This window comes from Puntigrus tetrazona, chromosome 25, assembly GCF_018831695.1.
Source record: "Puntigrus tetrazona isolate hp1 chromosome 25, ASM1883169v1, whole genome shotgun sequence".
In the NCBI taxonomy this organism is placed as follows: Eukaryota; Metazoa; Chordata; class Actinopteri; order Cypriniformes; family Cyprinidae; genus Puntigrus; species Puntigrus tetrazona.
Window position 1 is genome coordinate 11,263,845 of NC_056723.1, and position 15,810 is coordinate 11,279,654.

Here is a 15,810-nt window from a genome sequence, read left to right on the forward strand (position 1 = left end):
TGGCCTTCAGATTCAGCTTACATTTTGATGGATTTTTTTGTTACTGTACATTTGAAAATCTTAAAGGAACGGTAACAAAAACAGCTTTTCTAGCTCTAAGGGCCAGAGATATATGGAAGCTTGATTTAATTACTGGATAAAAAGGGAATTGCAACTTTTTGTCTCTAAATTCTGACTTTTATTCACAAGTGACTTTTTTCTCACAAGTACGAGTTATAAAGTCAGAGTAGTGAGATATAAACCAGCAGTTGTAAGGAAATGGCAGAACTGTGTTATAAATTCACTGTAAACCAGAGCTTCATGGGGCTTGCTACTTCATATAAATATATATAGCAAGGTTTCACAAAAAACGAATTCAATAAAATGTAATGGTAGTAATAAAAAAGATTATTCTTTCGCCAAAGAATTTAGTTTCTCAGAAAAGTTTGTGGTTGCAACAAAGAGGTTGCTGAGCAACACAAAAGTGTAAACAAAGGAGTATGTTTGTAGAGTATTTTAAAACCGCTTAGAACATGGCTCAGCCAATCAGAATTAAGAACCGGAACTATCACTGTTACAACGCCCAATTTTGGCTTTATAACCCCCAACTGCAGGACTGTTTCTCACAATTTTGAGAAAAAAAGAATCTTGCAGTTCTATGGTTAATTATTTCTCAGATATATTTCTTTCATCTAGATATATTTCTCAAGCCCTGTTTACACTACTGTTTAGCTGCGGATATATACCTATCGTTTACTCTAAGCTGGCGTTTTCCACCCTCGAAAACGGAGACTTTTAAAAACACTGCAGACCCCGTTTTAGTTCAAAAACCTTGGGGTTGTTTTTTCTTATAAATGGAGCAAAACTTTGGAAAGCGGCGGCGCAGCTTCCCACATTCTCCCTGCGTATCCTTGGCGACCATATTGGTAAATTCCCCATTCGATCGCTCCGAGCACGCAGACGCCTCGGCGATATAAATTATAGGCAATCTACTACACATATCTACGGTTGGAAGAGCAAGAACGGTCATGTGACATGCATCGAAGATCGATTAAAAAAGAAAATGCACTAGAGTAATTTAGTGTATTTGTTATGCCATGTGGGAAACGGGCGTCCACAGGGATGGAAGTGGATGAGTTAAAACTAAATTAAACAGCCTTGTTCCGACATGAAGCTATGAGTCTGACTAAGGGAAGCAGATGAAAAGGATCAGGATATGGCCCCTATAGAGTGAGGACAGCTGTGCGAGTGGGTAATTGTAGCTCTCGCAAACGGTGTGGGAGGACGTGTTCTCACTCACAGCTCCAGGATGAGCACCACGTCAGTGCGGTTCTCGTAAACATCGTGCAGCGTGATGATGTTGGGATGCTGGAGCTCCTGCAGGATGTCCACCTCTCTCTCGATCTCCTCTCGCCGAACGCCTCTCCGGCTCGCCCGGCTCTGACGCTTCTTGATGAACTTCGCAGCGTATTCCACACCTGTACTCTTCTCCTTACAGCGCTTCACGATGGCAAACTGCCCGCTGAGTGAAAGAGAGAGAGAGAGAGACACAGAAAAAACGTTCAGTTCTCCTGTCTAATAAGCCAGATGATGAATGATCCGAGTAAACGCATTCATCTCCCCAGGATATGGTTAATAACACAACAGCAGAAAAAGCTGCCGCATCGTGTCTGTCAAGTTTTTGTAGGATTAAAACATTCCAGGACTTTTTCTAGTTTCTTCAAACAGAGAAAATGATCGACCGCACAAGAATAAAACAAAACTAACATTAGGAACAATGTATAAAGCATTCATTTATATAAAGTGACAGTGCTTAAAACGCACACTAGTGCCTTTAGTTTCAGGCTGATATATGAATTTGTAAATGAATAGATGTTGACTTTTAAATCGATCGAACTGGTGGAAGTTTAACGCTAATGATTTAGTTTTTGTTTTGCTTTTGGGTATATCTGAATCAGAATCAAACTGAAACAAATCTTTATCTGATCTGTAAGTGAGGTGGTTTTTAAGCTCCACACAATTTGGTTATTTTTTTCCACATTAGGGTCTGCAGCTGTTGTTTACACATGCTAAATGTGTTATTTTTGCTGCATGCTTGTTTTTAAATGACTTCGTATGTTTGACTATAATTTTTTCAGTGATTCACGATAATTTAATACTCACAAAACCTAATTAATAGTATGTGACTTTCCTTTCTATTCTATTCTATTTAACTTCTACTTTCTATTTTTTTTATTAATAAATAGCATATTGATATAAACATACAAAAATATTGTAATATTGTTACTTTGACTATTAAACTTTGACTATTAAAATGCTAATTTAATGAGACTTAAACAGTGTAATAAACAGTGTAATTATATATATATATATATATATATATATATATATATATATATATATATATATATATATATATATATATATATATATTAGTTGATTTATGGAAATTGTCTCAAGGCAAAGTTAAAATGCTACTTTATATGCATTATGTTTTTTATGCCTTTTATATGCCTGAACATGATTTTACAGTGGACTAAAAAACCAAACCCACTACTTCATTGCACAAGTTGACCACATGCCACTGAGACATAGTTTCTTTAAAAGCATTAGATGCTTAATTACCTTCATATGTAAACATAAATGCTTGAATTCCTTCAGCACCAACCGTCAGAAACAAGAGAAAACACTTAACTGCAGCCAAACGAGTGTCAGTCTAAGTATAGTCTCTATAAGCTGCATTGTGTGCAACATAAATCACCCCATGTTGCAGTTTAATTACAGAGACTACATGCAACTAACATCGCGAATACATTAACATATGAACGCCCACATGCACATATCAGCGCACTTTCAGTAACTTGGCACAGCTTTGCTTTTAGCCCGTGAAACCCGTTGGGTTTGCGCTGATGAACTGAACAATCAATTATGTGTTGGATCTTTAATGCTGAATATGTCTACAAGGAAGGTTTGTACTCGAGCTCCCTATAGAATCTCAGAACAGAGAGGAGAGGAGAGGAAATCCTGCCGCAGGGAAGCTGGGGTCACAGTGTGGGAGGAAAACGCTCTCAGAGAAGAGAGAGACAGAGAAAGAGGAATGCCACCCACCCACTGCTTCTGTGTCAAAGACGCTTTTGCTTCCTCACACACGTTTCGAACATTTCAAACAATATCTCCCGACACATGCTGCTCATGTTATCTGTTGGGTTTGTGCAGACAGCACATAGAAAGGATACTTTAAAGGATGTACAGATAGTCCAGATTTCAGTCTAGAATTTTAAAGGGGTCGTATGCAATATAAAAATATACAAGTGCTCTTTTAAAATAAAATGTGTACTGTAGACGTTATCAAAACAGTCACAGATAAAAAGTATCATTTATTACTTGCACTTATTCTAACATTGGGCAATAAATCATTGTTTTCTTGGCTTAACAACTACACTATCAATTAGTATAATGGCAGACTTGTTAACATGTATTTTTAGTGAACTAAAACAGCTGCTACAACAATATGTCATTTAAATAACTTTATGAATATAAAATGTGAAAGCAAGGGCACTGCCAAAAAAGAGTTTCTTATGCTCAAGTCTGCATCAAAAATCACACTAAATCAAAAATCAAAAACTGATCAAAAATACACTAAAAATAATAATATTGAGAAATATTATTACAGTTCACTTTTTTTTAATATGCAATTAATTCCTGTGAAGCAAAGCTGAATTTGTTGCATAACTCATTGTTTAGCGTCACGTGATCCTTCAATTATTCAATTATATCCTAAATAATAAAGTATTTGAATATGATGATTTGCTGCTAGAACCATTTGTTGTTATTATTATTATTATTATTATTATTATTATTATTATTAATTTTATTATTATTATTATTATCATCAATATTTTTAATAGCATTTGTTTTCAAGAAATTAAAAATAAATATAAAAAAAATAAATAAATAAAATAAAAATAAATATCTCCCAATGCACTGCTATGAACTCTTCTGAAGTCTTAATTGTGAAATTCAAATTCATAATTATCTTTATGTATCCAAGTATGTAGGCTATTTATTTATTTACTGTATGTATTCAGTGGAAATAAGCTTGCATTGAATAGTTATAGGTATTAATTTCTGAAAGAAACAGTATTATATAATAGCCTTCTCATTATTCAGTATTTTAGCCAATCACAAACTCTTAAAAAGTACAGCAACAAAAACAACGTTTATTTTAAAATATAGGTTAAACATATAGAGTAGTCTGTGCCTTTTAAGATCAAACTCATTTATTTATCTTAATATAGAAATGCGTTCATATGGACAGGCAGGGCTTGAAGTCAACAGATTTAGGAAGTGTCTCTGAGTCACGACAATGAGACGGACTGCATGTAAACTGACTAAGCGAGCCTCTCTTGATACGATGCCTCACGTCTGCGGATGCACATTTGGCCTGGGCTCATTATCAGCTGTGACCAGAAAAAACCTGCCCTCTATAAGCTCCTCTAGCGCTCATGCCGAACGCCACAGAGAAGAGGCATTAGGCAGAAACAGACAGCAGGACGAGGGGGGGAAAGAAAAACAAGGCATGATGTCTTCACTGGGAAATGCACGGGATGTTTAGCAAGGTTTCTAAACATCGTCATCTGCGGGAATGTCTTCTAGCAGACCGCAGACTTTGGAAATAAACGACCGGGTTTCAGTCTTATGTCACTTATTAAGCGTTTCAGACGACGTTTCATGTTCAGGTGTAGATGAAAGCATCATGCAACAGCGTTGTGGGTCTTTGATTTTCAAAAGGACTGTGCTTCTGTGTTTCTGTTCCCCTTTCTCTGATTTCACATGGGAAGTATATAAAAATACGATGCTGGGACTCATGTCTTTGTCACCTGCTGTTCTTGTTCATGCATCGAGTTCTGAATGCACTGTGAAAATAGGCTGTGGATTATGCACAGCGAGAACATGATTAGACCGTGATTGCAGCCAGTTTTTTTCCCCTGTGTTTTACATGAAGCCCCACTGTGATAGGCTGTGTGTATGTCTGTGAACCGGGCTAATTTTAGACGCCACCCTTCTTCTCTTCTACCTGGTTGTGTTTCCTGTGATGATGGACAGCAAATATGCATCTACATACAAATACACATATTTACACACACAAACACACACATTACACAGTACATACAAATACACATACACAAAACTTTACTAACTTTATTAAACTTTTATCTATCTATCTATCTATATATGTATATAAAAACGTTTAATAAAAGTTTTGGTTTACATTATGTGTATGTATTTGTATATTATGTATAAATAAATACATGCACATGCATTTATATATATATTTTTAGAAAAATATGTTATGGTTTTTTATCTGTATCTATCTATCTATCTATCTATCTATCTATCTATCTATCTATCTATCTATCTATATATATATATATATATATATATATATATATATATATATATAGATATATATATTTAGCACATTTCCTATAATTCTCATTATTTTAGTGGAAAGAAAATGTCATTCTCGTTATTCTGAGAAATTATTTTTAATATTTGTAGGGTTCTAATTAATCTACTATATATATTTGTTATATTTAATATTTTGGCATATTTAATTTTTAATATATTTGTAATATTTATCAATATTTTATATATATTAACAGCTCACATTATCATAATGTGCTGAAATGTCATTCTCATTATTCTGAGAAATTATTTAAAAATATTTAAAGGATTCTATTTAGTTTTATAATTTTGCTTTTAATTTCCAGTTAAAAAGTATAATAGCATAAAACACAGCATGAGACTAAAAACATGCTCGAAAAATATAAATGTAAACGACTGTCATGAAAATTTGCAAAAATGAGCTTTGTTTCTATTTTACTTATTTTCTACTTATTTTCAAATAAAAGTTTTGCTTCTTTTGCTACAGAAATGTTGCATTATTTTTTGGTTTCCAGAAGGCACGCCGCCTCAAGGCCAATGGCGATTTGCCAGACCGTTCTGTTTGTTTTATTGCAAAAACACAGACATAACAAAGACAGAGAGATGTGTCTGCTAGGACAAGAAACACTTATTAAAAGAAAACAACTTTTATTTCACTCAGAGGACATTTTTCTCAGTGTGTCTAATACTGTTTTCTGTTCACATAACGCAATAAAATCAAGGGAAGAATTGCATTACAGTTCAGTGCCTTTGGCAAGTAGAACCGAGTATGTTTGATTGCTAAATCAGTAGGGACTATTGGCCACATCGATAACCATGTTTGTTCAACAGCCCATAACCCACAGAGATACAAGGATGCCAAACACTGCTAGGTCTCCGCCTGGAAAAAAGGGTCGGGTTGTCCGCGGAGAGCTCCGAGGGGCCTACATGATAAGAGGGTTTTCCCCCCATACACATACACACACGGTAAAAACAGTCTCTTCCAGATCCACAGGAGAACCTGAGCCTAGACCAAAACAACTTAGTGTCGCAAGTTTTCTTTCCATTTATCACATTAGCGGCATATTTCACCTCCACAGGCCACAATACTGTCATTATTAATTCACAACATATGTAGTACACACATATGCATAGCAATTTACTCAAAGAATGTGAGTTTCTGATTATGGTTTTATTAATGTCTATTCTGGTTAAGTATTACAACTTTTTGAGCTTTAATGTCCTAAAACTACCTTTGCTTGGATAGCTGTAAATGAATAGGTGTTTATGCCCCAAAAATCGGATTAATAGAGAAAAATTCAAGCCCTTAAATGCAGATTTTCAAGAAACTAACTAACTATCAACCGAACATTTTTGCAAACAGTAAAAGCTATCAATGCATTTAGTACTGTTAGTAGGCTCTATTGTGTATTTTTCACATGTCATTTAGACAATATGACACAATTAACACAATTAAAGGTGCTGCATGTACGTTTTTTTGTAGATATGTTAACTCTGAAATATAATGCAGTAATTCTAGTCTGAAATGTGCGTTTCGGGCAGATTCTGAGCCAGCTAGCAATGTTACATACTGCACCTTTAATCTGTATGATCCTGCCTACTTCCAGTATTGCTGTCAAAGAATAATGTTATGTTTTCATAGGTGTTTCTCTGAAAAAAAAAAAAAAAAAAAAATGCTATAGCCAGTAATTCTACACTGTGTTTCCGGGTCGGAATGCTTTTATTTTTGCATTACCCATTTCATCCACTAGCTGTCAATCTTATACACAGCACTTTCAAGGTGTGGTGAAATGAATTAGCAAAACGTGTGAAGCAAAACTCACACAGAAGTCATTTTCAAACCAAGTCGTTTACTGTTGGTCAAACACGGCAAATCCGTGTAACCAACCTGAACCTTTAGCACAATCTGCATAGGGAAATATTTCACAAAAGCACTGACTTCAACTGAACCGAATAACAGTAAATGTGACCGCACTTCCTGATGAGGACAAAGTACTGCTTCACGAACTGACCGTACATTTAAATGCCTTCAAGAAGGTTCGCTTGAAAGCTGCATTACATGCTTTGTCAGAGGTGTGATTTACAGACGATCTGAGCGAGGACAAAGGCATCCTGTTGCAGGCGTGCCACAAGTCTCTGTTCTAAGCCCGCTTGTGTTTCTGACGGCTGGAGGTCTCGGCGGATTTCCACTCCCAACAGCTGCTGGTTATTAGCCGGAGGGCCCCACAGGCCGTGCGTTTGACTAAACGGCGCCAGTCCAATATTCAAATGCAGGTCCAGAGGGGGCATTATGACACTAAGTTTCATTGTGTCCATATGTGTACGCATGAAAAAAAAAAATGGTGTCCTTTGCTCTGACAACAGGATGGAACAGATGTTAATGCATTCTTTATCTGGGCTAGGTCTCAGATAAATAGCCAGTTTAAAACAACAGTGCTGTGTTTTTATTTCCAACATAGCAGAAGATATGCATATTTCATTGACCAATCAGCTTTCGTGACCAGAGGTATCCATTTTGTGTAAAACCAATAAAACATTATTGCATTACGGATGTCATTTCTTTGAAATCCTGCCAGTGAGCTCCTCTCAAACTGAACGCACGCTGTCATTTCTCCCACACGATCTATCATAACGGCTTTCACAGCTGCCGAATACTTGCTTTTCAGCATTTTGGACAGATGATTTTTTTGTGAATAAAACATTAACAGACATTTGATTAAAGCATCTTGTTTGAGCGGTATTGGGCAAAACAGCAGTGGGGGGGAAGAATGCGAAGAATGTGCGTTGATGTTTCAACAGATCACCAACCCTCCGACTCTTTTGCTAAAAATAACGTTTTTTAAATTCAGACTTGTTGACATGCACAAAGAATTGCTAGTATTGCACTGGAAGTTATATCACTATAATAAAATACTTAAAATAGCTAACTTTACCCAGATACCCCTGGATCGGCTCATTGTGGGGTTCAATAGCACCCGTCCTTCACCTCAGAACGTTTTATACAGGCCGCAAACATTATTTATATAATTGAACACTGCAACAATTTAGATGCTGTTGCATTTATTGGTATTTTTTATAGCCGATAAAACACTTCACATTTAAAATTGAAAATGTGTCTATGTATGTAATCTATCAAAGAATCGGAAATGGATTTTTTGGCACTAAAAACTGGAGTTTTGGATGACGTTGAAGCTTTGCATAACAGGAATAAAATGTTGTTTTATTTAAATAGATACATTTTAATAATATTTCACAATTATTGCTGCACTTTTAATCAAATAAATGCAGCATTTTTTTTTCAAAACATCGAAACAATAATAAAATAGAAACATTAAGAAACTATTTTATTTATTAATAATAAAAAATAAATTATATTTAATTGAATATAATAAATTATGTCATATTTTACACAACATTTAGTCAAAATTTGTCAAAAAATGCACAGTCAATTGACCCAGAAGATACATTTAAATTGGATAAATGTCTTAAGGTCATATGTGTCAGTTTACATTTTACTGATTTTTTGCTACCAACGACAAATGTAAAAAAAAAGTTTTCAATCTTTCATCAATTCTCAGTATTGAATGGACTGTACTTTTATTTTTCTCTGACGTCCACTCTGACTAAAGTCCACAGGCAGCTGTCTCTTCTTATGTGACTTGCTGAAATATGAGTCAAAAATGTCTATCAAATGTGCGGGCTGATTATTTCTAGTATTAGTCATAGCAGTGTTCATTCTATGACTCATAAAGTTACTTTCACTCTGACATGGCAGAAAAGTTTTACATTATTCCCCATTAATACCATAATCAAATTACCAAGGGCCTGGAACAACAGCTTTATGGGTGGGGACATTATTGACATGAATGAGTCCCTCTTGTCCCCCGGTTGTCCCTGTGACGACAGTCCTGTATATAGAGTATATGATGACTCACAGATAAGAGAACAGCCAATAAAGATACGGACCAGAAACATATGGTAAGCTGATTTGGAAAAAAATCCTCACAAACCAACAGCTGTGCATATCGTCTGTTGCTATGGGGACAATTTGCAAGACCTCTTTAAAAAGGTACACATGCAGTACGTATATTTATAAAATACCATCTATCGCATTGCATCAGGAGTCCTGTCGAAACGTACGCAAACACATCGACTCGAAAAAATTGCACTAATTCGCTCCTCTTCTGTGGCTTTCATCACTTCCTCCTATTGCTTAACCTCAAGACAGTGAAAGGGAAGATGGCCTGAATTGCTTTTCTCTCAAAACAAGCTGAATTTAAAGGTTTTTTTTAAATGCTTTTCATAAATGGCACCGTCCGTCTGAGCTCAGTAGCACATGTCAGAGTCATATACTCTAAATATATATGTTCGCTCATAAAAGAGACAAACTTGCTAAAGCCCGCTGACTTAAATGCGGAGTTAAGCAATGTAAGAGGATCGCTATGTATAATGTGTTGCATAAGAGCTCTTCCTCTATCTTACCTGTCAACTAACAAACTGGCTGGAACTGGTAACTGTGACATTACTATGCGATATACGCTGACTGTATCTTATAGACCTTTAGACACCATACTTAATTCGTCACGAAATATGAGGGTGAGGCATTTCAAGACATGTGCAGTCTGATCAATATGATTAAATCACACCGAAACGTAAAAAAAAAAATCTGCTTGAAGAAATCTATCTTTGCGCTGTACAAAATGGTAAAGTTTCTGTGTAAATCTTTCGTAAAACCAACCTTCATGTCATGAGGTTATGCTTAAGTTTCATGAATTAGGCCACGAGTCCATGAAAGTCACATGTTGAAAATATGTCCTGTTTCTCATGCTTGTAAAATCACGTAAAAATGTATTTTATTTCAGAAAGGGCGAATTTGTTTAGCTTTTAGGCATACATTTTTATTCAAACAGTAATATGAATGTTGATGAAGTGATAAGATCTCAGTACTTCATAGAAAACATAGCGGGGGGGATGTACTATTTTTTTTAGTTGCACAACTATGGCCTTAAACATATGATATAGCAATGGTGCTGTGTTTGAAAACTGAGAACCAGTTCTGATTCAGCACTAACAAATAAAAACCGCTGGCTAGTGACGGGACGACTCCTAGTGAAGACCCAGCTTTAAACAACTAATCTTTTTTCGGTTTCTCATAGCATTATAGTTTCGCATTGATTGCAGTGTGATCAACGTGCGAGTACGTAGTAGATGTGTTAGGGAAGTAAACGTGACATTCTAATTACATTTTGCCAAAATGAATGAAATGAACAAAACCACTCAAAAAAAGTGATTCATTAATTTTTCTCTTAAATGTAAGAGGCGATAAAATCCGAACTTCCCATTATCACCACTGGCATGAAACTCTAGATCTAGTCTGGGACCTAACCCAGTCTGACCTAAGGACCTCATTATCACACGACACAGCTGATTGGTTCTCTCCTGTATCGATAGCCGACATTTTGCAATAGCAGTTTGCAGTGTGTTTGAGAAACCCTCCACCTTCCCCAGCTCCACCTGTATAGATCTGCTAGGAGGTGGCTCATGTATGCTATACGGCACTGGTTGGGCTAATCAAGGTCTTCAAGATCACTACAGTTTTCCGAAAAGGTGTGATTAGTAGCTAAAATGTCCAGAGCTGTGGCCCTCCGGGAATTGTGTTTGAGACCACTGCTATATGGGGTTATTTTATATACGATACATGTGCAGCAGCAGTATTTCTTACATGCTCACAGCATCTGTTTTACTGCATTGTTACTTGATACAATCTGCGTAAAAGTAACTGGCGGTCAACGGAGCAAAGCTTCATTTTGCCCACCAGGTGGATGTCACGTGAAAACTATAAAAAACATAAATATCGCTGGAGAATGTCATACAAGAAAACACTTTTCCAAGTTTTTGAATTCACTTTGCAACTTGCCATTTCTTTGTTTGCGGAGCTTATCGTTGCAATTATTTGTGACATTTACAAGCAATTTCTGAATGAAAACTGTGTCAAAGAAAAAGCCATTTTTGCTAAAGTGTCGGACTTGCATCGACATCTCTTCCTGTAACAAACATGTACAATGACTAAGACAAATGAAGCCTTGTAAAACTTGCACGCTGTCATCGGTCCATTATAGAGACTCCAATCATCTCTGAATAAAGCCCCTGTCATCAGCAAGCCCCCACCTCCAGGGAACAAAGTGGTTGCATAAAAGGGTCTTATTTGTCCCACACTGTCAACCTTTGAAGCAGGTGATTCATGCAGTGGTGTGACAGCCAGTCCCTCCGACTCCCACACAGAACATGAACGCTGGTGGGAGTCAGTGAGTGCGAGTCTCTTCATTCTTTCCTTCACTCTCTCTCTCCATCACTGTCCTCTTTTGATAGAAATGTTTGCAGCTGCTAATGTGTTACAGATCATCACACACAGCTCTGTGTAACCGCATATGAGCTATTTCCTCTTTCACGCGCAAGATACGTGTCAGCGTGCGTGAGCGTTTCCACCTCGAACGCATCTGATACTCCATGACATGCGTGTGGGGACAAAGGCATCGTTTTGAAACAAGAAACCTTTTTCCTAACTTCTGCGCTTTTTGAGTGCGCATCAGACGGGACTGCTTTAAACAATAGCTGAGCTAACAACCTTTAGCTTTTGTACTTTGTCCTGTAGTCGTCTCAGCAAGATGAGGTTTATTGTACTTTATGTTCTCTCTTGTAATCGGCTCATATTTAGGTTATTAAGTGTATACTAAGTGTAGATGTTAAACCTAACACTAGAGCGGTGTTTTAACCTTTAAACCTGAGCGAGCTGCAATGCTGTCTACTGCCTACATAGGCAACTGTCTTCCAAGACAGCATGCTAACCAACCACACAGACATCGAATCAACACACAAAAAGAGCTTGGCACAGTAGCTTGGCATCTAATATATAACATTAATTTTTGGTAAAAACTAAAAATACCCAATGAAATATACATATATTATCAATATTTATTGCTTTCTCCACCATTGTCTTTGACAATTACAAACCGTGATTGATACCGGGCTTGTTTTGCCCATTTTATCAACCAAATTTGTAAGACTTACGCTGAAGCAAGAAATAAGAATAAATGATTGGTTCTTTCGATTTAAAGGGATAGTTCACCCAAAAATGAAAAATTACCCACTGATTTACTCACTCTCAAGCCATCCTAGGTGTATATAACGTTCTTCTTATATAACTTGCTTTGATGTTCTAAATCATGGCAGCTGGTTTGAGCTGGTTATAAGCTGGTTATGAACTGGTCGCGAGCAGGAGCTTAGTTGCTTAGAATCAGCACATGACCAGCCTAAACCATACCTAAACAGCATATGCAGGAAAGGCATTTATTATAGCCCCCCATGACTGTGTAAACTCTTTCTATGATGGATGGATGCACTTTTTTGGAGTTCGAAATCTCAAAACCCATTCACTCCCATTATAAAGCTCGGCAGAGGCGGACCATTTTTAATATAACCCGATGTAATTTTCATTTTTCCATTTCATCCTTCAAGTCCCGTTTACGAAGGACAATAAATATAATGATAATCATAAATATTCTATGAGAAGTCCGCCCCGCAGCTGAAGACATAATGACACAATATAATGACACAGAGGAACAGTATCATTGGGATCACTTGCAGAACCATTTTTTTCTAGATGTTGAACAACAAATACACCGACAGTGAACTGGAAACACATTTAAGGAACGGACAGATGGCAAAAATTGCAGCACATTATGTCTGCTGACGTATAGTCATCATTATAGTTAGCGCCACAGTTTTAATTTTTGGTTTGAAAAAGATCTCAACACATGATCTTGTTACGTCTGTATAGGCAAACATTACTTCAACATTACTCAACATTTGTTCAATGTTCAACATTTTACCCAACTGTGTTAGCTTAACTTCGAACACGGTTCGGAAAGCGTTGAGTTCTTCAGAAAATGTAGCTTGAAGTTGTAATTGCATTTAACTTCTGAACAAACAAAGCCGGTCCTTCATTAATGTAAACATACAGCGGCGCTATCAATCCCATTCTCAGTTACAGTCCTGCAAGGGAGGTCGGGTATCTGATCTAGTCCAGGGTGTGTCATAGAAACCGTGCCTTTGAGTGGGACACAAAGCCATCCAGGCAGATGGCTGAGCCTGTTACATATTGCAAACAATAACCAACATCTGTCTTTCTGCTGTAACCAATAGTACCTCGCCTAAGAGGAGTCCGCGACAAAAGGAAACAACCTTTCCCAGCTACGGGAGGATGCTTCCCCGAAAACAGTTTTATGGCCTTTCTTGTGCATATTGAAGTTTTTATATGAAAGATAAGTGCCGGAGGGTGACTTTCACCTGCAACCTAGAACAAGGGGTGTGAGAATACACCTTTCCTGAAAGTTCGGCCGCTTAGCACTTCCTGTCTGGATGGATTTGCAACTTCCTTCTGCTGAAATGGTAGAAATGCTGTTATTATAACACTTTTTGTGCATTAGTAAGTGTTAGGCTTGCCTGTTGTGGCAGCTTTCAAAGGGGAGTGTGCTTTGTCAGAGAGAACAAAACATGACTCAAGAATGAGACCGCTGCCAAGAGGGTGGGGGGCCCTCACGTTTCTGTTCAGCGTACTCTAGATCCTTACTAAATTTTACAACTAATACGTCCTTTTTTAAGATTATTGTAGCAATATGATACGTTAAAACGGTCGTTAAAAATATCCTGTATTTTGTTTGTCAATAAAATGAAAGCCAGTGGTGTCCAAAACTTTAAAAAGCAGCCAAAGGAGGGTTTTTGTAGCAATGCCAACTTTGGAATGAACAGTTTTTTTAGCGTGAAAATTCTCCAAAAAGAACCTTTTGTTGAATGCAAAGGTTCCGTGATAAAGGTTCTTAATGCCGTAATCTTTTTTTAGACGTGCATGAACAAGAACGATTTAAACATCCTTCAAAATATCTTATTTTACGCTCCTCAGGAGAATTTGAAACGACACGAAGGTCATTATAGGTTGAATTTTCCTTAAAAACACTTTTGATATGATGCCTTGGATGCATTTTGTTACTGTCCAGTGACACGAAAAATCAGAGAAGCTTGTCAGGTGTCAAGTACAACCTTTTCTGTTCCCAAACTCTGGCTCCCCAGCTGTTAAGCTGTCCTGTAAATACCCTCGGGGGATGGTCCATATAACTTACCGGCAAGCCAACAACCCACAAAAGCTGGAAGCGATAACAAAACAACCTGAGGCAACCCATCATATATATCACTTACCTTCCAAGGTCTTCCCCGATGTCGTAGAAATCCTCCACTTTTTGTTGCTTGAACACAGCCATTCCTAATGTCCTCATTGATGATGATGGTACCTCGGTAGACAGGGGACAGCAGGTCAGATCTGTCTTAAGGTGTCCCTCGAGAAGCACGCGGCCTTAGGAAGTTCTGCAGATTTGTAGGGTGCAGCTCTAAAGTCACAGACACTCACATAAGCACATGTCCCAGCATGCTGCACCACATTCCTTCACTTCCAAGAAAGTGCAAGAGCATGCATCACATCTCTCTTACTTGAACTTATAAAGCAATGCGATAATGTCAGAATATATACAGTTGCTTGTAACGGTGGTGCAAGGTATGAAGGCTTACGCAGGATATAATTGACGTATCAAGCCACTTAAAGTGATCGAATGACTTTCTTAAGAAGAAAATGAGGGATCGGTGTCATGAGAATTGTCAGGTGAAATTGAGACCGCTGTCAGCGTTTGTTTCATCATAAAACGCCTTAATGTTTCGTTGCAATTTAAGTACAGAACACAAGCACATTGATAACATCACGACAAACATTTACCTTAGAGGTGTAAGAAAACACACTGTAGGCTGCTGTTGTTTGCTGTACTCTTCGACTAAGCGCAACATAATAACCATGAGAAGCATCTCTTCCCATACCATCGCTCGCAAGTTTTACAAAACGCACAGAACTACGGGAAGAGACAGCCGCGACGCTTTAAGTGAGTTAGAAAACGTGGATTTGCTTACCGTTCCGTTTAAGAAATAACACTTATTTTACTGCATTCCGCTGACGTTTGTGGCATATTCCCGGGTTCGAGCGCGTCTGTCGCGCGACTCGCGCTGCTGAAGTGAGCCCGGAGCGGCGCACGCGCTTATGTTGTCAATCTCGCGCCACCTGTTGAGCGCGGCGGTGATGTCAGACCGGCGATTCTTTCCAGTGAATCGGTTGAACCGGTTCGAACCAATAAAGCATCGTGCAGATACAACGGCGTGAAACGAATCGTTTAGGAAATAGGCCAAGTTAGACCGTTTCTTTAAAGTTATAAAAGCGTGATTTCAGTCGAATTAAAACAGTAATTTAGTTTTTCTAATCTAATAGGAGTTTTAGTGTGACTGAAAATG

General features: G+C 37.5%; 1 protein-coding gene across 2 annotated transcripts in view; it reads right to left on the minus strand.

Moving 5' to 3' along the window:
• dapk2b (death-associated protein kinase 2b) overlaps window positions 1–15,571 on the minus strand; it is a 29,163-nt gene extending 13,592 nt beyond the window's left edge. For both annotated transcript variants that reach the window (XM_043228294.1, XM_043228293.1), the window contains exons 1-3: window positions 15,436–15,571; window positions 14,680–14,867; window positions 1,280–1,501 (exon numbers count right to left, since the gene is read on the minus strand). In XM_043228294.1, coding sequence (XP_043084229.1) covers window positions 1,280–1,501; window positions 14,680–14,756 — 299 coding nt within the window. In that variant the 5' untranslated portion in view covers window positions 14,757–14,867; window positions 15,436–15,571. The remainder of the gene's footprint in view (window positions 1–1,279; window positions 1,502–14,679; window positions 14,868–15,435) is intronic.
• Between the last annotated feature and the right edge of the window lie 239 nt (window positions 15,572–15,810).